This window comes from Pinus tabuliformis, chromosome 3_1 (genome assembly GCF_031772625.1).
Source record: "Pinus tabuliformis cultivar Carrire ecotype Pingquan chromosome 3_1, CPIR1, whole genome shotgun sequence".
Taxonomy (NCBI): Eukaryota; Viridiplantae; Streptophyta; class Pinopsida; order Pinales; family Pinaceae; genus Pinus; species Pinus tabuliformis.
Genome location: NC_142301.1, coordinates 792,178,748 through 792,203,212, shown reverse-complemented (window position 1 = coordinate 792,203,212; position 24,465 = coordinate 792,178,748). Strand labels below are relative to the sequence as shown.

The following is a 24,465-nucleotide window of genomic DNA, read 5'->3' as shown; positions in this document are numbered from 1 at the left end:
TAACATTTCTTTGATTAATATTGCTGGTTCGTTTCTCTTATTAAGTTACTACTAAGAACTGTAAGGCTACCAAAATCTTTCTTCCTTTGTTTTATAAAAAAAAAAAAAAAATTCCAGAATTTCTTCCTCTTTCAACAGAAGTAGAAAAAAAACCTATATATTAGAATCTCTTGTACGACTTTCCATTGTAACATTATTATCTACCCTTTTTTTTTTCTAATTCCTCTGATATCATTTGTATTTACTGGTACAAACTCATAATAAAACAGAGTTAAAACTAATTTCCAACACAGTTAGTCAATACCTTACATACATATGTATTTGTAAGGAAACTAAAGCATGTTGTTCGATACTTCCTATTTTAAAAAATAAACAATATTCTTCTTTTCCTTTCCTATAACCAGTAAATAAACTTCCACAACCAATATATTAATTTCTTTTTTCACAGGTTAAAACATCGAATTATAAAGAATACAGAATCTAAATTGTTTAACTTTAACATAGATGTAGAAAGAGAATTAGCACACCGACTTGAAGTAATTTTGGAAATAAATGGCTAAATACTTGGCTCCTCCCAACTTTGACACAACAAACTTTGCCTCTCCCCATGAGCAAATTAGGCTTGCAAATTCTTTTTGTCTGTCTATCCTCCCTGCGTCACTTCAATCTCTCTTTTCTTCTCAGAATAATTGAGACAAAAACAAGAGAATTCTCAGAAAATATCAATTTACCACTCTTTGGGTGGTTATTAACTGTCTCCACCTCACCAACAGGTGGCATGTAATTAACAGTTCATTTATGAACGTTTGTTTCTCACTTTTAAAGACAACTTCTTGTTTTCTAGGAACATTTAATTGGCCATTATAGTAATTTTCAGAATTTAATTCAATCACCCAGATTAGATAACTAGGACTTTTTTGATGGATAATAATAATTCTTAAATTAGAATCGCAGCTAAATTTCCTCTTTCAGCCATTTGTACTTAGCCATTAATTTCTAGTTTGTCTTTATTCATCAAATAAAACATAAATACAGTTTTCAACACCAACTATACATCAGTTATTATCAGTAAGGTTATTGATAATTAAATATCTGTTTGTTTTTCTAATATAACATTGTAAAAGAAATTAAACTTATATACATATAAATACAATAAAGTTCTTAAGTTGAGAGATATCATAGTTACACAAAGCTATCACCTTGGTGCTTGGGATTTACACTTCATTGATGCTAGATGTTCTTGTAACGAAAATCATTCATATCTGAAACATATATTGGTGATTGAGAGTTGGATTGGTTATCCTTTCCGTAAAGATTACATTGCAGCTAATTTTTGTGAGATCCAGGGATTTTGACAGAAGTGTGAAAATTCGACGGCAATTATTTCACAGAAACTGGGTACAAGTCAATAAAGGATTGTCCATCACTAAATTAGAGAATATAAACACTACCCAGATGCTCCCTCCACAATTGAATAACCTCGCATCTTTTAGAATGTTTTATTCCCCATAAACGTAGTTGACAGTTGCTGTTCCGATTTCCAACTAAAGTTCATTTTACATAACCAGTCTTGAAATACAAAATTGATAAATTAAATGATGTGCATCACAAATAAACAATCCAAATGTACGCCATTATATTCCTGAAGCTACTTACATGATGTTTCTGTAAATACCAGTGGTGTGCTTTTATAGCTTCTTTGATTTCCTTATTCATGGAGAAACAGTGAAAGGAGACACGTGACTAACGGGCTTCCACAAATACAGAGGTTGTCCTTGGCGGAATCTTGAATGTACCAGTGCTTGCATCATAGAAAGAAGTTTTTACCCGTGCATCAGATGATGCCTCCTGCAAATAAACATAAATTAACATCATGGTTGCTTGTTCAAGTGCCAAGAAAAAACTTGATTTGGGCAAAATAATGAATTTCATAGCTACAAAAATAAGTTTTGATGCTGAACACAAAATTAATTCACAGAAATTGCATGAAGGCAGACGGTGAGAAGTAGGAGTGAAGGAGATCACCTGTATTGGATGGAGGGTAAGTGGCAATGATTTCAGTGCAGAAATTGGAGCAACAAATTCACTGGGACGGGCATTAAATATTAGAACTACCCTTCGGTACCTATAAGCAAACCGATCAGTGTTAATCTAACTGTAATTTGCACATCCTCAACTCAGCAGAAAGAGCATAAAAAACTCAGCAGCCTCTCCCTATGCTAGTGTCTGAATGCCTGCTTTCCAAGCTAACTTGAATGGTGGATACATACAAGGGATCAAGCTGAGTTAAACCAGGCATTCCTTTGTCACCATCCTTAATGCTCATAACAATGGCCCCTGGGATCCATGATGGCCCAGTGTTGTGGAAACAAACTCTTGCCTGCATTTATTATGCCAAATTATCCTTACCAAATTTACATATAAATGAATTGCAAAATCCATCAAGCTGAACAACATTAAAAATGTAATTCCTTATGATACAGGCACAAAGGGGAGACTATTACTTGAATAGCATTTGCTGTCCCCAGCCGAAATAGAGGCGAAGACCGTCTGATTCTCAACAGGTTTTGGAAGTTTCCAAGAGCAGAAAGAATATGATGCTTCCCTGGTCTCAAAGATGGACTTCCAAGAAGTTCCTTCATCCTACAAAATCCAAAATCAGTCCAACCAGGGAAAGCTAAGTTTGCGTCATCATAGAATACTGGTAAAATATGAAATTCCTTACGAATAATTATCTGCAAACTCTGGCAAATATAGGGAAGGCATTTAAAATAGAGGTATAGCAATGAGTTATGCAGTTCTTGGAAGAATTTCTTACAAAGGCCAATTATTTCCATTTTTTTCTTTTGGAGGCAATCCAACTCCCCAATTATTTGATTCGTACGTGAAGTCTAACCTGAAAATTCAGCTCCCATAAGTATGACAAAAAGATTGCAATATAAAGAAAAAGGAAGCTGAAGATAATATTAACTAACCAAGGGAACATTAATATTAAATAAAACCAATTGCAGATGTTAACCCACATATCATTCATAATAGATAATCCAATCTACATATCAGAACTTTTAGAAAGCAAACATGGGTGAGAAGAAATGGTGTTTTCTGTACCAAACTGATATTGTCCTGGACATGTCAGTGATATACTTATATTGCTTATAATAACACAGACACTGGATAGAACCGAACACCATCAAAAGTAGTACTTCTAAGACAGTTATCATAATATTCTCTTTTCAGAGGGTAAGGGAAGATTTTTCTTCAACTTTATTCTATTTAAGCATGGCATCTTGATGAACCTGACAAGGAGTTGACTTCTTTAATTCAGATTGTAGCTGTGGTGATTTATCGGTTGCTACAAAAGGACAAAATATGGTATTGGGCCTAAAAGATGAAAATAAAAAGGTAGGTTTGCCGTCAGTTTTAACTTTTAAGTTCTTCTTCTTCAGTTGAAGAGTGTAACTGTGCCTAGACTGGTTTCCTCTATCCCTAGTCTTTCATATGTAGCATCTGAACACTGCAAGAAAATATAAAAGTTATTTATCTTCTGTGATCATAATTATAGATGAACATGCATGCTTTAAAATTATTGGAGAAGTCTTTCTATAACATTGCAGATCTTCTCCAATTGCTACCTTCAAATAACTTAGAAAGCATGGTGTGTAAGATCTTAAGAAAAGGCCTCAAATGAGATCCACCTGTTGAACCAATCACCAGAGTTATATGAATCGCGATCCAGAGATTTAGAGCGTAAAATGTCGTCACCTGCATGGAAAAAAGGTATACCCTGCAATAAACGACAAAGGTTGTGAATCGTGATTAGGAAAAACTTCTCTCTAACCACACGAATAATCACTCATGCAAGTATTACAGTAAGTACCTTGGGCTTAAGGATAAGCGGCAACTCAGTTATGGGTGTAAATCATTGAATTAACAAATAGAAATCAGCCTTTGGGATATACGTTGTTCAAAATATGAAGCCAACAAAATCATAATATCCTCGAGGCCTGTAAGCTGGAATAACCACTACACACACTATTTGTACCGATACAATCCACACCTTGTAGAATTATTCTACAACAATAACTATGACAAGGCATGGTCAGGGTGACCATGTAACATATAAGCCCCTAAGTGGAATTCTTTCATGAAATTGGTCTCCTTTCTCTCTAAATGGACAACTAATTTCAAGGTTGTCAATGTTCAAGGGAGTGGGTACAGGCATGTGATTTTGAAACCTATACGGGTCTAGGGATGCATCACATACCTACACACATACATTAATATTATATAAAAATGTATGTCTTTGAAAAACAGATAAAGCGTGAAACAGTAAAACTTAAAATGTAAAATATATGTTATTCATTAAATAATGATATAATTCACCATAGAACAAGATAGAAGATTCCAACCCAATCACAGTCATGACAACAACATTCCAATTTCAACATAATATAGATAAGCATCATATTCAATTCTATCATAAAAATGTTACTGTAAGATTCGAAACTTTAAAGGTCATAGCGCTGAAAACTAGTTTAGATCACTCCATGCTCATCCTTAATCATGAAGCTCTCTAGGTACTCACTTCTATCAAATTCTATCTCAGTCATAAGGTTTGCAATTGTCATAAACTTAATAGGGCCTGTTACCCACCAAAAGTGGGTAGCCCATAGGAGAAAATTTGCCCCTCCTTTGTCAGCCAGCCAGCCAGTAGCCTTATGATGGTCAGCACATAGCATTATCCTAGAGTTCTCCAACCATTGCTCAGGTGAGATCTAACTCCCATCTGGCATTCTTCTTAAAGGAAGGTGGTTCATCTCTCAACAGGTACTTTAACCATTCTTGCAATCATGTGCATTCATTTAAAGTTATGAGCATATTGATATGGATCTGCATATTTAAAGTTATCTTTATAGTACCCCTGCTAGTTTGAGCGGTAACAGGCATGACACAAAAAACTTGCATACTTTGAATCCTCCATCAGAACATTTTCAAGACATGGCAAAAGAATTGACAGTAGTTGCATCATCATCACCATCGCAGCTAACCAAGAAGAAAAGAAAAAAGCAAAAAAAAGAAAAAAGACATGAAACATGGATCACCAATTTTGAGCAGGATCAAACCTCAACAAATCAATAGTTGAAAAGGGAAAATGAAGAGGCTTGGTATATTTGATGGCCACAAACAGGTTAAAACTTAATACTGGTACAAGTCAAAGTCCCAAGATAATTAAAATTGGACAGGGCACATTAGAGAAAGAACCTATGGGTCCGCCTGTGAGTAGGCAGGTTCTCAAAATGGATTTCACTGAAGACATCTGATGCCATGAGGCATCTCTGTATTGTATTTCTAACTCTACACTTTGTCATTTATGTTGTTAGAGTAGTTTCATTTTTTCTATCAGAATAAATTTCCATTTCATGCTATTAGAATAGTTCTTTATTTCAGCATGTTAGTGTAGTATTTCATTTGAGTATTTGACTTTATGATGATATTTTGAGCGGATGATAGTGATATATGCCTTTTTGTGGATGTAGATCCTAGGGGGTGAGTGTTGATTTTTGGTAGCATTGGATGTGCTCTAGCCTTGAAATTTGGAGAGGATAAGGCACATGAGATCTCAAAGACCCAGAAATCGTTCTGAGAAATTCTATCTGGATGAGGAGTTATTAAAATAATTAATATTTTTAATGGGTTCCTATGTTTAGACATAGGAAAATAAAAATATTAATGGGTATTAATAAAGATAAGGATGAGAAGCTTCTAAGAGACGAGGATCAAGTCTATTTTAATTTTAGTCGTTGATTAGGGACTTAATCTCGACCGTTGGTTCATCAACAGGAAAAGTATAAGAAAAGACTTGAGGGTCATTTTGAGAGAGACCGACAGATACTCAGTATCTCAAGGAAATTCGATTCTCAAGGAAGAGGAGATTGATTTCAGAGGGAGTTGCAGAGTGGAGGAAGAAGAAGGCTTTAGCAGCAAGCAGTGATCTAGGCGGAGGTGACGCAGGAGCAGTGGAAGACAACGTAGAAAGAGAGACGTAGTCCAGAGGAGAGACGCAGGGCCTACGCAGGCTGATGCAGAGGGACGAAAAGCCACTCAAAGCCACGCTGGGTCAATCAAAGTGACGCAGGGGGTGATGCAGAAGTGGGAGCAGGGTCTCCAAAGTGTTAGATGGTCTCAAAGGGAAAGTCTCAGGTGTTTTCTTTCAGTTTATCTATAAAATCATTCCTCGTAAAAGCAATTGGTGCTAAAGATTAATAAGGCCCTCACCTGTTGCACCAGTTTTCCCACATTGGATTTTTCCTGGGACAACTGTCGAAAAATAACTGTGTCGATGAGATTGATTCTTGTGCATGTATTTTTCTCTTGGTAATTATGTGATAACTGTAGTAGAATTTCTTTTAATATTTGTTGAAGGTATTTCGTAAATAACTTATTGAGAATAATAAGTAGGTGAAACAAATCAGTTGTTGTAGTGATAGAATTTCAGTTTGGAAATTTTCACATGGTATCGAAGCAGAGATCTGACAACAGGAAAGCCAAAGCGATTATGGGTCAACAACATGATGCAGTGGCATCCACTCAAGGGGACCCTTGCAGATTTCCAGAAGAATGCACAAGGGATGAATATTCGACGTTAGCTTCCAGATTGGAAGAAGAAGTCGCTTGACATGCAAGCTTTGCCTCCTCGGAGGTTTGGTATATAGACAATGGAGCTTCCTGGCATATGACAGGAATTTGAGAATGTTTTTCAGATTATCAGGAAGAAAGAATGAATTTTCAGATCACCATGGGAAATAAGGAAAAATGTACTCCAATAGGAAGAGGTACCATAGTTTCTCAAACCGAAGCAGGAGAGCTACTTCGGGAAACCAATGTGTTGCATATGTCGGGATTGGGGATGAATTTACTTTCCGTATTTCAACGTCAAAACAAGGGTTATGCCGTTTTCTTCATTAAGGAGAAAGTATATGTCAAACACCCAAATTGGAAAAGGAAGCTTCAGATTGGAATCAGAAGTAACAAGTTACATCTAGAATCACCAATGGCACTGATAAGCAGTAATGGAGACAAAGACTTGAATGAGCTATGGCACAGGAGGATGGGACACTTACACCATGGGGCTCTGAGAATTCTCAGGAAAACAGTATCAGCGGTTCCAGAACTAAGTACTGAACGGGATGACGTGTGCAGAGGGTGCGTTCTGGGCAAGTATGCCAAAATTTCATTTTCCAGAAGTAACAATAGGGCGAAGAGTGTGCTAGGATTGATACACTCAGACATCTGCGAACAGATGTCCACAAAAGCTCTTAGTGGTGCCGAATACTTCGTCACCTTCATAGATGACCATTCTAGGAAGATTTGGATCTACTTTCTAAAAACCCAAGAGGAGGTTTTTGGTCGATTCAAAGAGTTCAAGGCTTTAGTGGAGAATCTGACAGGAAAGAAGATAAAAGTGTTGCGCTCGGAAAATGGTGGAGAGTATGTTGACAAGGACTTCACCGATTTTTGCGCTAAGGATGGCATTAGAAGAGAGTGGACAGCTCCCTACAATCCGGAGCAGAATGGAGTAGCAGAAAGGAAAAACAGGACTATTGTGGAAGCAGCTAGGGAAATGTTGTATGATTAGGATATGCCTAAATTCTTGTGGGCAGAAGCATGCAACACGACAGTTTATGTCCAGAATAGGACAAGACACATGAAGTCAACCATTTCAGGATATTTGGGAGTTTAGCATATTGTCATATACCCGAAGCGAAGAGAAAGAAATTAGATCAAACTGCTGGGAAAGGATATCTTGTGGGAATAGCAAGAATGCTAAGGCATATAGAGTCTATCTCCCAGGGATTAGGAAGGTAGTAGTTCGGCGGGATGTTAAGTTCATGGAGGATAGAGGTTTTAGAAAATCCCGAGAAATGCCTTCTAAGGAGCAGTGAAAAGACGAGTCGTTGGTCAAACTATTTCAACCAGCGGAAACTGGTACCAGAAATCCTCCTGAAGACAAGGCTTCAGAACAGGAGGAATCTCAGGAAGAAGAGGAGTTGATAGATGTACCTACTACCAGTGGAAGAACGAGTCGGGAATTCCAACAGATTCTACGAGATGCAGAAGACTTCATTGGTGCACCTAGGAATAGCAAGAGGGAGCGAAGACAACAAGACAGATACCAGGCCTTAGTAGCTTAGGTTGGGGAACCTTCTAGTTTTCAGGAGGTCGTTCAGCATCAAGTATGGGTAGATGTTATGGTGGAGGAATACAACTCTATAATGGTCAATGATGTCTGGGAAGTGGTACCTAGGCCTCAGGACAGATCAGTGGTAGGTTCGAGATGGATCTACAAGGTCAAATATGCTGCAGACGGCAGTGTGGAGAAATACAAAGCCAGGTTCATGGTTAAGGAGTATGCTCAGAAGGAAGGGATAAACTACGAAGAAACCTTCGCCGCATTAGCCAGGTATACTTTGATTATGACCGTGATATCTCTTGCAGCGCAAATGGGATGGGAGATTCATCAGACGGATGTCAAAACGACATTCTTGAACGGGGTAATAGAAGAGGAAGTATACATCGAACAACCAAAAGGTTTTGAGACACATGAGAAGAAATCTCATGTATGCAAATTAAAGAAAGCCTTGTATGGGCTGAAACAGGCACCTAGGGCATGGTACGGTTGAATTGATGGCTACTTGCAGAAGATGGGGTTCGTCAAGAGTGACGCAAACCCTAATCTCTATTATCTGGTTGTAGAGAATGAGCCTCTAATTGTAGTGTTATATGTGGATGATTTCTTCCTGACAGGATCATCCAGGCTCATCAAACAATGCAAGAAGAACCTAGCCACAAAATTCGACATGAAGGATTTGGGACAGATGCATTATTTTTTGGGGTTGGAAGTTTGGTAGCAGAAGGGTGAGATCTTCCTGGGACAAGGGAGATATGCTACAGAAATCTTGAAGAGATTCAGGATGCAAGACTGTAGACCTATGGCTACTCCAATGATCACCAACTGGAAGAAGATTGATGCATCAAAAGGTAAAGATGTTGATCCCACCTTGTACAGGCAGCTCATAGGGCCCCTGATGTATCTGGTCAATATCAGGCTAGACATTTGTTACGCTGTCAACACCCTCAGTTAGTTCATGGTAAAACCTAAGAGGGCGCATTGGGCAACAACCAAACATGTTCTCAGGTATATACAAGGAAAATTCGAGCATGGACTATTGTACACCAGAGGCAATGACATCAAACTGAGTGGGTTCACTAACACAGATTGGGCTGGAAGTTCAGTAGATCGGAAAAGTACAATTGGGTATTGTTTCAACATTGGATCAGGAATGACCTCCCAGTGCAATAGGAAATAGAAATCCGTGGCTTTGAGCTCAGCTGAAGCAAAATATATGGCAGTTAGCACAACTTCGTGCAAAGCCATATGGCTTACAAAATTGCTTGTGAATCTATTCAGGAGAAGGATGGAAGAAACTAGGATCATGTTTGATAATCAGAGTTGCATCAAGCTCTCTGAGAATCCAGTATTTCATGATCGGTCGAAGCACATTGATATCAAGTGTCACTTTGTCAAAGACTGTGTCCAACAAGGGGCAGTACAGTTGAGGTACACTCCTACAGGAGAACAGGTGGCAAACATCCTCACCAAGGCTCTAGGAAGAACAAAGTTTGTTCATTTCAAGGAGAAGATGGGGATGGTAAAGAATCCATTTCAATAATGGATAAGTATCAGAAGTTGCAGTGCAGCAGTTAGCAGTGGCAGTGCTATGGGCAGCATGATGTAGCAGGTTGAGAGGGAGTTGCAGTACAGGAGCAGCAGTGGCAGTGGCAGTGTCATGGGAAGCAATACAGGAAGCAACAGTGTAGGGGATGTGAGGCAGCAAGCCAAGCATCAACACAGGTACCGATGCGGAAGATTAGTGTGATGTTTCTATAGTGAAACATTGTTAGAGCACATTCCTCGCTAAGAGGGAGTTCTGATTTTTGGTAGCACTGGATGTGCCCTAGCCTTGAAATTTGGAGCAGAGGCTAAGGCACATGAGATCTCCAAGACCCAAAAATCGTTTTAAGAGCTTCCATCCAGATGAGGCGTTATTAAAATAATTAATATTTTTAATGGGTTCCTAAGTCTAAACTTAGGAAAATAAAAATATTAATGGGTATTAATAAAGATAAGGATGAAAAGTTTCTAAGAGATGAGGATCAAGTTTGTTTTAATCTTAGCCGTTGATTAGGGAATTAATCTCAGTCGTTGATTCATCAACATGAAAAGTATAAGAGAAGACTTGAGGGTCATTTTGAGAGAGACAGGCAGATACTCAGTATCTCAAGGAAATTCGATTCTCAAGGAAGAGGAAATTGATTTCAGAGGGAGTTGCTGAGTGGAGGAAGAAGAAGGCTTTAGCAACAAGTAGTGATCGAGGCGGAGGTGACGCAGGGGCAATGGAAGACAACGTAGAAAGAGAGACTTAGTCCAGAGGAGAGACGCAGGGCCTATGCAGGTTGATGTAGAGGGACGCAGAGCCACTCAGAGCCACGCTAGATCAATCAAAGTGATGCAGGGGGTGACGCAAAAGTGGGAGCAAGGTCTCCAAATTGTTAGATGGCCTCAAAGGGAAAGTCTCAGGTGTTTTCTTTCAGTTTCTCTGTAAAATCATTCCTTGTAAAAGCAATCGCTGTTGAAGCTTAATAAAGCCCTCATTTGCTGCACTGTTTTTCCCGCATTGGGTTTTTCTGGGGACAATTGTCCAAAAATAAATGTGTTGATGTGATTGATTCCTGTGCATGTATTTTTCTCTGGGTAATTGTGTGATAATTGCAGTAGAATTTATTTTAATATTTGCTGAAGAAATTTCGTAAATAACTTATTGAGAATAATAAGTAGATGAAATAAATCAATAGCTGTAGTGATAGAATTTCAGTTTAGAAATTTTCATAGTGAGGAGTGTTACATCTTGGAGAAGAAGAAAAGTCAGACTACTTCCACGTTAGAGAACTCATACAGGTTTTTAAAAGGTGAGGAGATGAAGAGGTAGTTATAATTGGTTCAAGTCTAAAGGGAAAATTCACAAGTATATATATATATATATATATATATATATATATATATATATAAAAAAAGAAAGAATTTGAAAAGATAGGAGACCTTGAGAAGTTTTAACTTGAGGAAGAGGAGTTTGATAAAGAAGGATTGCCATTAATTGAGACAAAGGACGAAGAAAGGAAAAAGCAGCCATACAATAAAGTCCCCACTACAAAACTGATAACAATATAAAGATGTACTAAAGATTCAACTGAGTGAAGAATGGGGATTACTCCCTGTGATATTTTTTAATTTGTTCAAACATAAGGCTTGTATGCATATTCTTTTTTATAATGATGCTTGTCAACTCCTATTAAAGGGTTTGTTAACAGTGAAATTTTTATGTTTTTGGATTTCTGCCTACAACTGGGTTATGGATCTCTTTGTATTTCAATATAAATTTATTTTTCAGGCACAGACAAATTACAACTTTGCAAACAACCAAACCTACTCTCGTCTACATACTTTCTTTTCCAAAATTCAATGTATGTACTGCTATAATTCATTTTTCCCTTTATACAAGCAACAACAGCCCTTTCATATGTTTACAACATACCTATTACAAGACCAACAAAATGATTTGGCTCTTTATAAATACCAAGGTTTACATATTTTATAATTCTAAGAATTACATATTTATAAGCATTATCTAACTCCCAAAGTGCAGTTAAAAAAAACCTGTGACAGTGCCACAATACTTGTCGCCAAATGATTTATCCTACACCTTTCATCCAATGGAACTTCATTTGCAGCCTACAACAAACACAAGAAAATTCAATCACTATTCATGTGTTTATCGCTGAATCTAGACACAATTGCAACACAAAACTAGATATTTGCAATGAAAATGTTGGAAATACCCTCCTTTCTAAAAAGAAATAGACAAAAGATAAAGGTTGATTTTTGATATAGACCCTACGTAATAACTTGATCTATATCGTTTTGTTATTGAAATATAAGTAAGAAGAGTGTACAAACTAAATGTACCTATATTTGATCTAGAGCCTACACAATAACTTGATCTTCCTTATTTTATTCAAATGTACGTAAGAAGAGTGTATGAAGTTATGAACTATATATACCTTTAGCATGATGATGTCGAATAACGTTTCATTATCATGTGCAGAAACATAATTTATCTATAGAAAACAACAAAAATGCATAAAATAGTCAGAAACTGTGTCAATCTTAGATTGCCTGCAAGATCATAATTTACTGCTGTATGCCTAAACTAGGTACCTAATAGCAAAAAACTCTTCATATATCATTGCATGAAATGAATGGAAAAATTTTAAACTTTCAAACAACTACTGCCTCAAGATATAAGCATGAAAAATAGATTATTGACAATTGATAATGAGACAAAAGTTTTGCATGTGAATTAATCATATATAAGTATTATTTTGTAACTTGGATGCTGGTTGGCTTGAGATGTGTTGTCACACAGAATATCTGGGCACCACGACAACGGCTCAGATCAGGCATTGTCACACTAATCCCCAATCTCTCTGTTTGAGTTGTCTCCCAATAGCAGACTAAGGGGGGTAGACCCTATAGAAATGGGATGAATGAAAACTAGTTCGGAACCAACTAGTTCGGGAGACACAACTAAGCAACCAATACTTGTTTAGATTGTGCAAGATTTTGAAGGATTCAACTTAATTTGAGGAAATTGATACCAGTGCCTTGTGGAGTCAACTATCTTGCGAAGGAAATGAAGTTCAAGTAAAGGATGGGAAACTGTTGTTGAATGATTCGACTATCCTATATTCAAATGCAAAACTTAAAGCTATGTGAAATGTGAAATGCAGAGACTTGGTCAATTTTAGTTAAAATGCATGTTCTAAGTTTGATCCCTTAATGTTTCTATCGACCAAGCTTATGCTTCGAAGTAAAATTTTAATGTGCAAGAACTAGCTTAGTATGCAAATGCAAAGTGAGATGATGTAATTGTGAAAGGAGGGCCTAAAATTATTTCTGAAATATGTCCCGAGTGTTTTTTAACTTAAGGCTCGGAAAAACGATGATCTTAGTAAGAAAACAAATACTTATACCAGCAATGTGAAATATGAAGTCTGCACATATATTTCCAAAATATACAATAATAAACCAATGTAAAATGCTGGAAATAAAACACTTATAGAAATCCATTTGTATGAGGTACTCAATCAAAGATCATTAGATGCATAACTAAAACTAGATTAGTCCTACTTGCATGGGCATGTCAAAATAAATGTACTTCAAAAATTAAGCTAAGTGCTTAAACTCATATTACATCAATGAAATATCAGTTTAGTAATGTGCTCTTAAAACAAATGTCAATGCCAGCAATATATTTTAAACCAAATGTCCTATTATCATGCAATATTTAGATTTTTTCTCTGTATAACAATAGAAACTTCACATGACAAACTAATAACTAACAATTTAGAAAATTTGTAAGTTTAACTATTTCTGATCTACTGATACATTTGATCTACAAACTCAAAAATAAATTACTGAAAAGCAATAAAACAATGTTCATAAATTTGTCAATTAGCATGCAAAAAAGTTTCTAAAAATAATTCTATTTCTGAAATGCACTGCAGTAAAAGATGTAAATTAAATTTGTTGCTAAACTTCAGCTAATTGAAAATCTATGCCAGTATTAGCCTTGCTTTCAATCAGATAAATGAAATGAGGAAGGGTTTAGAGGATGTGCACCAGTCAGCGCTTAGGGGCTCGTAAACACTTGGAGACAAGTTGCCTAAGTCATTGAAGATCTTCAACTCAAAAAAAAAAATTGTGAAATTTTTTTTGTTAAAAATTTGTTAAAATTTTTAGGGAAATTTTATGGAAAAAATTAGCGATGGAGGGTGAAGGAAGAGACGCTGAGAGTGGAATGGTGGAGGCCGAAAAGGGGTGGAGGGAGAAGGGAATGAGGGGGTCATAAGGCTGGAAGTGAGGGCCGAGGAAGGAGGGGAAGGGTAGCGAGGGAGAGGAATCGTAAGGCTGGACGAATGAGGGAATGGAGGAGCAAGGGGAGAAAGGAGGAGGGAGGTCGTGAAGAAAGGGGAGGCCGAGAAGAAAGGAGGGATAAGGGAATGGAGGTCGAGAGAGAGAGGCAGGCCAAGAAGAAGGGGAGCCAAGGGGAGATGGTCGAGAGGAGGAAAGGAAAGTCGAGAAGCAGGTGAGAAGGCTGAGAAAAAGAAGGTTGAGATGGAGAAGAAAGGGGGTCAAAAAAGGGAGGCCAGGAAGGCGTTGGAGATGGCCAACACAAGGCCTCCAAGCCCTAAAAAATAATTTTCCTGCGATCTTCTTGAAATTTCTCTTCAACCTGCAAACAAAATGGAGATGCCCTCCGGGATCTAGATCTGTCTCCATTATTCACAAAAATCACCTACAATCTTCGGATTTGTTCCTGCACAAACAAAAGATAGAAAACCCCAAAGCATGCATATACAAAAATATAAAATATCCAAAACCCCAATGAATTAAAAAATTTGATATCTACAATAATATTCTACAGATCTAACAGATCTGCAAATCAAAGCCATCTATTAGCGAGATCTAAACAATTTTGCACAAATTTATAAAGTTTTAAAGAGGCACAAGCCCAAGAAAAACCCTGCAAGTAAAATATTTTGTAAAATGATTTCAGAAATTAAAAACAGTAGGCTCTTTAGATTCTGTAAATTGAGAGTCAATTGGTCTAGCTGAGGACTTTCCCAAATGCCCAAATCCTGAATGATAGTTTCTGCACACTTAGATCTGATTGTTAGATTAATAGAGATTCAAAATAATCAATCATCAAGAAATAGAGATACATGCTACTTCTATCAAATCAAAATGATATTTTAAAAACCCAAAAATCGGTGCAAGATAAATGTACATAGATCAATCTTCAAAGGCTATCATCCAGCGAATACAAATAAAAACGGCAGAGTACTAAGAGCAATATTACCACATAAATTTGAAAAAGGAACACCACAGTCTAAAACCCCAAAGTTTTGTATTTTATTAACTAGAAAAAATTTACAAGAAATTTCTTAGAGCAAGTACACGATTTAGAAATCGGATCCAAATAATGGAGAGAGACCTCTAATTTATAGAAAAATTCTCCAATGGCTAGTTGGCTTGATCCTTGTCAAAGCAATCTCAACCGTTGATGAAGATCGAATGATCTTTTAATCATCATCGTTGAAATAAAGTTACCTTTTGAAGAATTTCGAATTTCATTTTTAATTTTAATTTCTTTTTAATTAACTCAAAATGATTACTTTGAGTTAATTGCGTCAAAAAATTGACTTTGACTTAACTACTATGGCTCAAGGGTCCAAAATATCTTAAAATTTTCAATATTCCCTTAACTGGGGACCTCCAAAAATTAAAAACTTTAAAACCCACGAATTTTAAATGTTGGAGAATTCAATTTTCCTAGGACCTAAATTAATTAAATTTTTGGCTTTAGCATTTTAATTTATTTTAACTAGAAAATTTAATTAATTAACACATGAGGGGATTATTAATTTTTCCAACCCTCTTTTATTAGCATTAAAGCTAAAATATTATTTACATGAAATATTACATTTCTAATCCATGAAGAGGGAACACCCGTTCGCTATAAAACCTCAATAATTATCCATTTCTGTGACACAAAATATGATCTAGTAGACTAAGTGACTTATAATAAAATAATCTAACCAAATATTTAGAATTATTCCCAAATCACTTTTACAAAGACTCGATAAATAATACTAGGACTCATTTAAAATCTTGACGACAAAATCCACCCTAGCTTTGGGGTGAGGTTGGAGAGAAAAACTCTGTCAATCATCCGTGTTTAGAAACACACATGAATCGGTGAGACAAAAAACCGCCTAGGATAGAAATCATTATCAAAAAGTTAAACTTACCTAGGTTGTTACATACATTTGTCTTACTAGGATTATTTACATTACAAAATGAAGAATGGGTTTACAAAAATCCAGTGTGCATATAGCTGATAATGATGAATCTGTGGATCATTTAAGTGCTCGGACATGATGGAAATCCATCGCGAAAAAATGTACAGCTATGGGGTAGTTGACATGGAGTGGTCAACAAGATGCACACTTTTTATTTTACCATAGGGATAGTGCATCTTGATTGGACATAGTACATGTTAATAGTTGTTGTATGCTCTTTGGTACTATGGTGTGCCATTGATGGTTGAGTTGCGATCATGCATTCATCGTTAGCCTAGCATCTCACATAAGAAACACAAAAGCACAACATGATTTGATCCTAGTTTATGATGGCGAGTTTACTACTTAGCTCTATTTAAGATAACTTTGACTTATATTGAAGTTTACTAAAAGATCCCACTTCTAATGGTCATTCCACTTAGATCCCAGCTCATCTTTGCTTGTCTCTGCTCATCTCATGCTAAGCATTCTCAAAACCAAAGAAGAAGAATTGATACAGGGGAGCTCCAGCTACCACCCTTTCTCTATCACCATCGGGGAGACTCAACTACCACCTAGAATCATCATCATCATCATCACCATGATCATCATCGGGGAGCCATAACTACCACTCAGAACTAAAGACAATGGGCGAGACCAACCTACCCCAATGCGTAGTGATCGCACTTTATCCCAAAGTCTTTGACAATAGTTAAGATCAACTTACCAAAGGCAAGGATCACAATCTACCCTATTGTCCATGATCATCCATCTTAACCCTAAAAAGTCAGATGGTAGAACACTTGTATCCATCAACTTGGGTGAGATCCACCTACTACAAGGGGTAGGGATTACATTCTATCCCAAGTCCCTCAACCCATTGGCCAAATGGGAGAGGTTATCGCACAGAGTGGGAAGGGTTCTAACTGGGGCATACTTTGACTAGGGAAGATCCCAAGTCTCAACATCCTATTGATCAGAGGTCTCTCATCCCCAGGAGACCTATAGCTCCATTCCTCACCCTGGGAGCTCAACCAGGGGGGTAGAGCATTGCTCAATGTTCTTGTCACTTGATCGACAGGGTCATTTCAACTAGTCTAAGTTGCTCTTTGAAGACCAAGAACTTCCCTTTTGGAAAAGCCTTGGTGAGGATATCAACTATCTGCTCATTTGTCGAAATGTGGAGGATTCTCATGGCTCCTCTCTACACCATGTCATGGATGTAATGATATTTGATCTCTATATGCTTGGACTTGTCGTGGAACACATGATTCTTTGAAAAACAAATCCCATTCTTGTTGTCGAAATAGATTATTGTCGTGTCAAAACCCTACTCAAATAGCTCTCCAAAGAGCTTCCTCAACCAAACTGCTTCACAACTCGCCAGGTTGGCTGCAATATACTCTGCCTTAGTAGTGCTAAGGGCTACAAATTTATGCTTCTTGCTCATCCACGATATCATGGCAGATCCCTCACTAAAACAACGTCGTGAGGTACTCTTCCTGTTGGCAACGCTACCAGCCCAATCTGCATCTATATATCCATGTAGTCTAACATCTCCAGTGACATATCTCAGTCCAAGGTTAATAGTCCCATGTAGATATCTCAATACATGCTTGGCAACGACCCAATGTACATGGTGAGGCTTGGTCATAAATTGGCTCAAAGTGTTAACTGCAAAGCATATGTCAGGGCGAGTGTTCCCAAGGAACATCAGAGCATGAACCAGTTATCTATTCTCCGAGGGGTTTGCTAAGTCCGGTCCAACAACCTCTCCACACAACTTCTTGAAATTTATCTCCATAGGTGTAGGCAAGGATTTGCACTCAACCATGCCGAATCTTTCTTGCAATTTTACAACATATTTCCCTTGTGAAAGGAAAATCTCGTCCGACTTTTGCCATACTTTTCTAGTCCCAGAAAATAGTGCTTCAAACCAAGATCTTTCATTTTGAATTCGGAAGCCAACTCCTTCTTACACTCTAGAATGAGAGGGCCTACACCTATCCAGAATAAGTCATCAACATATAATACCAAAATGAGAGGCATACCTTGGATCGTTTTGAAGTACAAGTTTGGATCAACACTGCTTCTTGTAAATCCCAGCTTCATCAAGTAATTGTCGATGTGAGCATACCAAGCACGAGGGGCTTGCTTCAATCCATAGAGAGCTTTCTTCAATCGGCATACATGGGTCTTCCTGTCATGAACTTCAAATCCTGGAGGTTGTTCAACATACACTTCTTCTTGAAGCAAACCATGTAAGAACGCATTCTTCACATCCATTTGATGAAGTGACCATCCCAGACTGGAAGTGAGAGCAACTATCAAACGAATGGTTATATATCGGGCCACAGGAGCAAATATTTCACCATAATCTTCTCCCTCTTTTTGGGAGAATCCACATGCTATGAACCTTGCCTTGTATTTTTCAATGCTTCCATCAACCCCATGCTTGATCTTATAGAGCCATTTGGAGGTCACCGTTGATCTTCCCTTCGGTCTCAGCACAACATCCCATACTTCATTTTTCATAATAGACTCATATTATTTGGCCATAGCATCCTTCTAGACTTGTTCCTTCACGGCTTCTTCAAAGGTATGAGGTTCAACTTGATTCATATTGGTCATAGCAGCAACATATGCTTGGTACCAACATGGCTTCTTGGTTTCCTTGAAAGTTCCACAAGCAGCAACATGTTTCTCAGCATCTTGTAGTGTGTCCTTGAGCTAAAGTGGTCTTTTCCTCACAGGGGGATCGCATGGAGGAGGATCCAAGGGGACCATAGGCTCCATGGGATATCAACAATGTCTTTCTCAGATTCATGCACAAAAGGACCTTCAAGAATATCCATATCATCACTCTTGTCTTCAAGAGGAGGAGGTGGAGAGAGGTCACTTGCTTTTCCAAGGGCACCATCTTCATCGAGTTTTACATCCCTGCTAATTTCAACCTTCCTTTGACCAGAAATATATATACTAAATGCTTTAGAATCTTCACTATATACAACAAATGTACCTTTCCTTCTTGTGGCTTCTAGGTTGTTTCTTTTGTCCTTCAGTACATGGAAGTATACGGGGCAAGCCAAAAATCCAGAGATGACCAATATTGGGCTTAACACCTACGAATATTTCCTCGAGGACCTTGTTGTCCAAAGTTTGATGAGGCAACTTGTTTTGAACATATATTGTTGTGTTTGTTGCTTCAGCCCAAAGGAACTTTGGAAGCTTTTGATCATGGAGCATGGCTTAGGCAGCTTCCACAATGGACCTGTGCTTTCTCTTAGCCACTCCATTTTGGTTGGGAGTGTAGGACACAATAGTCTCCTTCTTAATTCCTTCCTTCTTGCAAAAGTCTATAAATTCATTTGAGATGTATTCCCCACCGTTGTCAGACCTGAAGATCTTTATTTTCTACCCATATGATTTTCAACCAAAGCCTTGAACTCCTTGAACATTTCGCATGCCTCATCCTTGTGCCTCAAATAATACATCCTTGTATTCCTTGAGAAATTGTCGATGAAGGTGATGTAATAGAGATGACCACCAAGTGAATGTACAGGCATTAAACCACATATATCAAAATGAATGAGATGAAGGATGTCTTTCGTCTTGTTCTTGCTAAAGGGGAATGGTCCCCTTGTCTTCTTTCCACTGGCACATCCAGTGCATACTCCATCATGTTGAGCTTGAACATCGGGGATCCCAAAGACCAACTTCTTCAATTTGGGAAGAACATCATAATGTAGATGGGCCAACCTTCGGTGCCACAACTTGCTTTGATGATTTGTATTATGGACCATAGCAAGAAGAGGTCTTCCAGTGAGTGTATATTTTCCTTCAAATCTAGATCCCAATGTGAAGGCATTTTTCATATAGGATCCAATAGGCCAAGTAAGTATTTTTCCTTTGATGAATGCAACCCTCATTCCTTTATCCTCCAAAGCAGATATCGATACCAAATTCTTCTTCAATCCCGACACATACATCACATCATGAAGCAAAATAGATTCCCCAGAGTCCAAATGAAATTTGACAGAACCAAAGCCCTTCACAATATGAGTGGAGTTGTCAGCAAGGATAATCTTCAAATCGATCTCCTTCTCTACCAAATTAGAGAGAACCTCCTTATATCCAAAGAAGTGATGAGAGGCCCCACTATCAACCAACCAATCATCCCAAGTATCCGGAGGAGATGAACCAGATAATGCGAAAATAAGAATATATTCAGATTGATTTGTAGTGTTACTTTCATACCTGGAATTTCTTGACCTCTTCAGTGGATGATAATCTTCACCCTCATCAGGGGAGTCTCTTCTTCTTTCATTCCTTCTTCCATCTCTTTTATCGTCTCTTCTTTCATATGACCTGTTGCTGTTGAAGCTGCGGGAACTGTTGTAGGACCTTGAGGAGTTTCTTCTTGGATCATCTCTCTTTTCGGGACAATCTTGAGCATAGTGAACCTTTCAATGACAATTGTAGCATTCAACATCTTTATCTCGCCTTCTTGAATCCTTGGAATCTCGATTGGATTGAGGAGGTCTTCTTGATTTAGATGGCTTTCCCTTTCCTTTCTTCACATTCTTCTTCTTCCATTGAGCAACGAAGGCAGTGAGCTCACCTTCATTTGGCCTTTGAATTCTTCCTCTAGATATCATCAATCTTTCCTCTTTATTACATAGAGCAAGTAGCTCATCAAAAGAAGGGATCCTTTCCCGATAGATGATAGAAGTAATGAACATATCCCATGAAGAAGGAAGGCCACTAAGGGAAGTCATCACCAATTCCTTGTCAGGTATAATTTCTTGAGCAATCCTGAGTTGGTCCCTGATCTCAGTGACTCTTATGAAGGATGATTGGGCAGTTTCTCCCTTATGCAACTTAGACTCCTAGAGTTGATTTTTCAATTCCATTATGTGGCTCAAATTGTTCACTTCATACATGCCAACAATCTTATCGTACATTTCTTAAGAAGTCTTCAGGGATGAAATATAAAAAAAATAGATGATCTCTTAAAGAATCAATAATACTCTTCTTAGCTTTAATCTCACCTTTCTTATACTTGGATTTGGCAGCGTGAGGAGCATTTTCAGGTGGTGGCGAGATCTTTCCTTCCATGTACTCCAAGACATCATACTCATCTAAAGTGAGATTCATCTTGGTCTTCCATGCTGTAAACCCAGATGAATCAACTAGCTTCTCATTTTCCTTGAAGAAAAAGATAGACATTTTTACCAAAATATTCTTCCCTTTCTATCAACTGCTTAGAAGATGGGTGCTCTTGCTTTATGTCTCTTGGGCTTGTCTTCACCTTAGCTTTGATACCATGTTAATTTTTCATCAATTGCTCTATGTTGCAACTATTACTTCAACAATATCCATCATGTTTTGATCCCTTGGAGCCCCGAGCAGTTATGAAGAAAAATCAATCAACGGCAAAAGGCATATGAAGGAGGGTGGAAAAACAAACGCCAGGGTAATTCATGTACCACGATCTTCTCCCTCCTACACTCATGTACCTAGTTGTGGGCTTCCCTTATTATAGTCACCCTTTTACCATGGCATGTGGCTTGGAGACTTCCCCTGATCCCCACTCCATACCATCATTATATCACTTGCCACCTACCACCTAGTGGATGTACCATGGAAATGTCACCCCCTTTAAAGGTTGAAACCACCTAATAGGGTCCTTGGTTAACCCCCCATCAAGCTTGGAGACATTTGTACATGCCAAAGCCCACTATGGAAGGGTAAGCCATCATGAAGTGCCCCATTGATTCCATGATTTGTAAGCTCTTTACTTGATTATTCTAATGATTTGTTGTATTGGAGGGCAAAGGGACGCATTGGATCTTACGCAGGATTGCAGGTGGATCTCCATTTGGAGTTTGGTCTACTATACAGGGTCCAAGCCCTCTAGTGGGCCACATTGGCACTTGTAGGGTGAGCATTGAGAGCCATGGGTCTCCACCATAGCAGAGAGTACTTCATGGATCCCCATCACCATTCAGTGATCACTCGTGTTCCACCGTTTGGATGTGGATGATGCACTTGGATCACCACACCCAACTAACTTCACGCTTGTACCATACACTTAGAAAAGATTCCATGGTCCAAATGAGGATGTGTCTCACTGCAACAGACAAAGGGAGGGCTTCTGTCATCATCCTAGCCCTTAAAGATAGTTGAAAGGCATTATTGATCCACTTAGACCCATGAGGATGTCCTTGTGCCCCCACACCCATTTGGGAGCACCACATCTGACTTGCGTGGGAAACAAAGGGACAACCGTATTCCACTATGTTTGGAGTCCATTCTCTCACTGTGGCACACTTTGGACTTCATAAGACCTTCTCAATGGCCCAACGACTCACTATGTTAATCATTTTGCCCTCTTGAGAGGCTTACTTTTTAGTTGTCTTGGTGGGCTTGTCACCAAGAGATGTTATTATTGCACATTATTTTAATATTTGGGGCTTATAGTGCTGTATTTATTACATGTGTCATGTATAACGGATGAAATGTCCTAGCCGTTAATTTTTTATGAAACCACCTTGATAAATCATCATTTCTTGCACATTGAAGCGTAAAATCTTTTGGCAGTTGCTCTCATGCCCTAATTGCCATGTGAAGTTGTTTAGAGGTCTCCTTGATAGGGTATTGTTTCTCCAAATCATAAAATCACCTCAACTCCATCTCTCCCAAAAGAGAGCCACTGGTCCAACCATTGGTGCTCACTTCTAAAGATTATTTATCTCGCCTTCCTCTTCTATTTCTAGGCCTAGCCCTAATAGGTCATTTGGGGCATTAATTGAATTCCTTTCTAGCCATCCAAACACTTCGATTTTTGGTCCACTACTGTGTTGAGGTTTGCTCTAGAGGTCCTCGTTTGAAGAAAATCCAACAGTGGAATCCCGATATATAGCAAGACCTGGCCACAAGACTAACAGTTGCCCTATGTTGATTTGGGTTGGTGTCCTCATTGGGATCATTGCATTCAAATCTCAAGATAAAATTACCCCTTTGATCCTATTCTCCTCCCCAATTAGGTCAAGCCCCTCCTTGAGTGATCAACTCCATACTCTTGACCTAGTTTGGGTTCACTTGGCTTCTCGGTGGTCCCACACACCTACAACTCAAATTCCACAAGGGTTACTCATAAGCCATTTCTTCTTTAGGATTCTTGAATCTAGGAACCCTCTGTCAAGACATATTCCCTAAACCTAAACTCAAGTATCCCCTTAGCCCTTCCTAGAGAGTCTATCACCTTGCTTCTCAAGCAAGTAAGCTGTTTTTCCAAGTCTCTCTTGAGAATAGCCTTTCGAAATCACTCCTTATCATGTTATTCCTCCACTCATCTTGTGATTCCTCTCATATTGGGTCTCCTCCCATCGACAAAAGTTTGAAAAGAGCAGGGAGCTTTAGCCGAGGTTACAATGGGCTATCACCCCATTGTTGCCCCTTGACCTAGTAGTTGCTCCATAGGATCCCCTCCTACGTCCCCTGCTAGATTGAGCAGTAACATTTTGGCGTCATTGCCAAGGAGGAAGTATGTTTACCTCCTTAGTGAATCATTGAGGAATTGATTCATAGATGTCATTTCAAGTATTCCTCTGGTGACTCTATTCATTGTCCAATCCCCTAGTTTACTTGAAAGTTGAAGGTGACAACATTCCTCCTTTAACTAGGGTCATTGCAAGAAGGGGAGAACGAACTCCAGCACCCGTTAGAACTGCCCTTCTCCCAGAGTTTGAAGAGGTCGATAATCCTACCCCAAAGGTGGCAAAAGATTCTAGCACTGACCTAAACCAAGACCAACCTAAAATGACTAAAAGTGAAAAGTGTTTGGTTAGTGTCTTTGCCCCTCTGTGTTGATCAGTGGTTGTCATTAATGTCAACCCAAGCAGCACCAGGGGCCACCTTGATCTTGCATGGGCATTTTGACTTGACAACTTACTCTATTCTAAGTCAAGGATCTTCTAGATGGATTCTACTCGTCAAGACGTCTCCGTTGATATATGGCATGCCAAGTAATTCTTCACGGTTTGAGAGATATTCATGTTTGAACTTAGTAACCCCAATTAGTGGGCTAAAACCCTATAGGGTTTAGGCATGGCACTCATAGTTGGTTGTGGCCATTGAATAGTCAATAATTAATAATGTTTTTTTTGCTCCTAAAATCCCTCCAACGTTCACTTGTTGAGGACACTCTCAACTCAAGACATTCATATAAATAATGACCCTCGTATCCTACAATAGTAGGGATTTTCGCTTCAAACAGGTCATCATGGCATTTTTGCTATAACTTTTTTCTGCAAAGCTTTAGAAGCTAAAATTAAAACCAATTTGAGCCGAAATCTTAATGAACCTCGTGACCGAATTTCAGATCTTGGTTCACTATATTTTCAGAGATATGATTTGAGGAAGTTAGTGTTTTTGTAGGCT

General features: G+C 38.3%; 1 protein-coding gene across 5 annotated transcripts in view; it reads right to left on the bottom strand.

Annotated features, from left to right (window-relative positions):
* Window positions 1-1,235: 1,235 nt before the first annotated feature.
* Window positions 1,236-24,465, bottom strand: part of LDA (limit dextrinase) — a 433,493-nt gene continuing 410,263 nt past the window's right edge. For all 5 annotated transcript variants that reach the window (XM_089411946.1, XM_089411948.1, XM_089411949.1 and 2 more), the window contains 8 exons: window positions 12,178-12,234; window positions 11,774-11,848; window positions 3,696-3,784; window positions 2,819-2,896; window positions 2,505-2,643; window positions 2,271-2,380; window positions 2,026-2,125; window positions 1,236-1,848 (listed from right to left, as the gene is read on the bottom strand). In XM_089411946.1, the coding sequence (XP_089268072.1) occupies window positions 1,744-1,848; window positions 2,026-2,125; window positions 2,271-2,380; window positions 2,505-2,643; window positions 2,819-2,896; window positions 3,696-3,784; window positions 11,774-11,848; window positions 12,178-12,234 (753 nt within the window). In that variant the 3' untranslated portion in view covers window positions 1,236-1,743. The remainder of the gene's footprint in view (window positions 1,849-2,025; window positions 2,126-2,270; window positions 2,381-2,504; window positions 2,644-2,818; window positions 2,897-3,695; window positions 3,785-11,773; window positions 11,849-12,177; window positions 12,235-24,465) is intronic.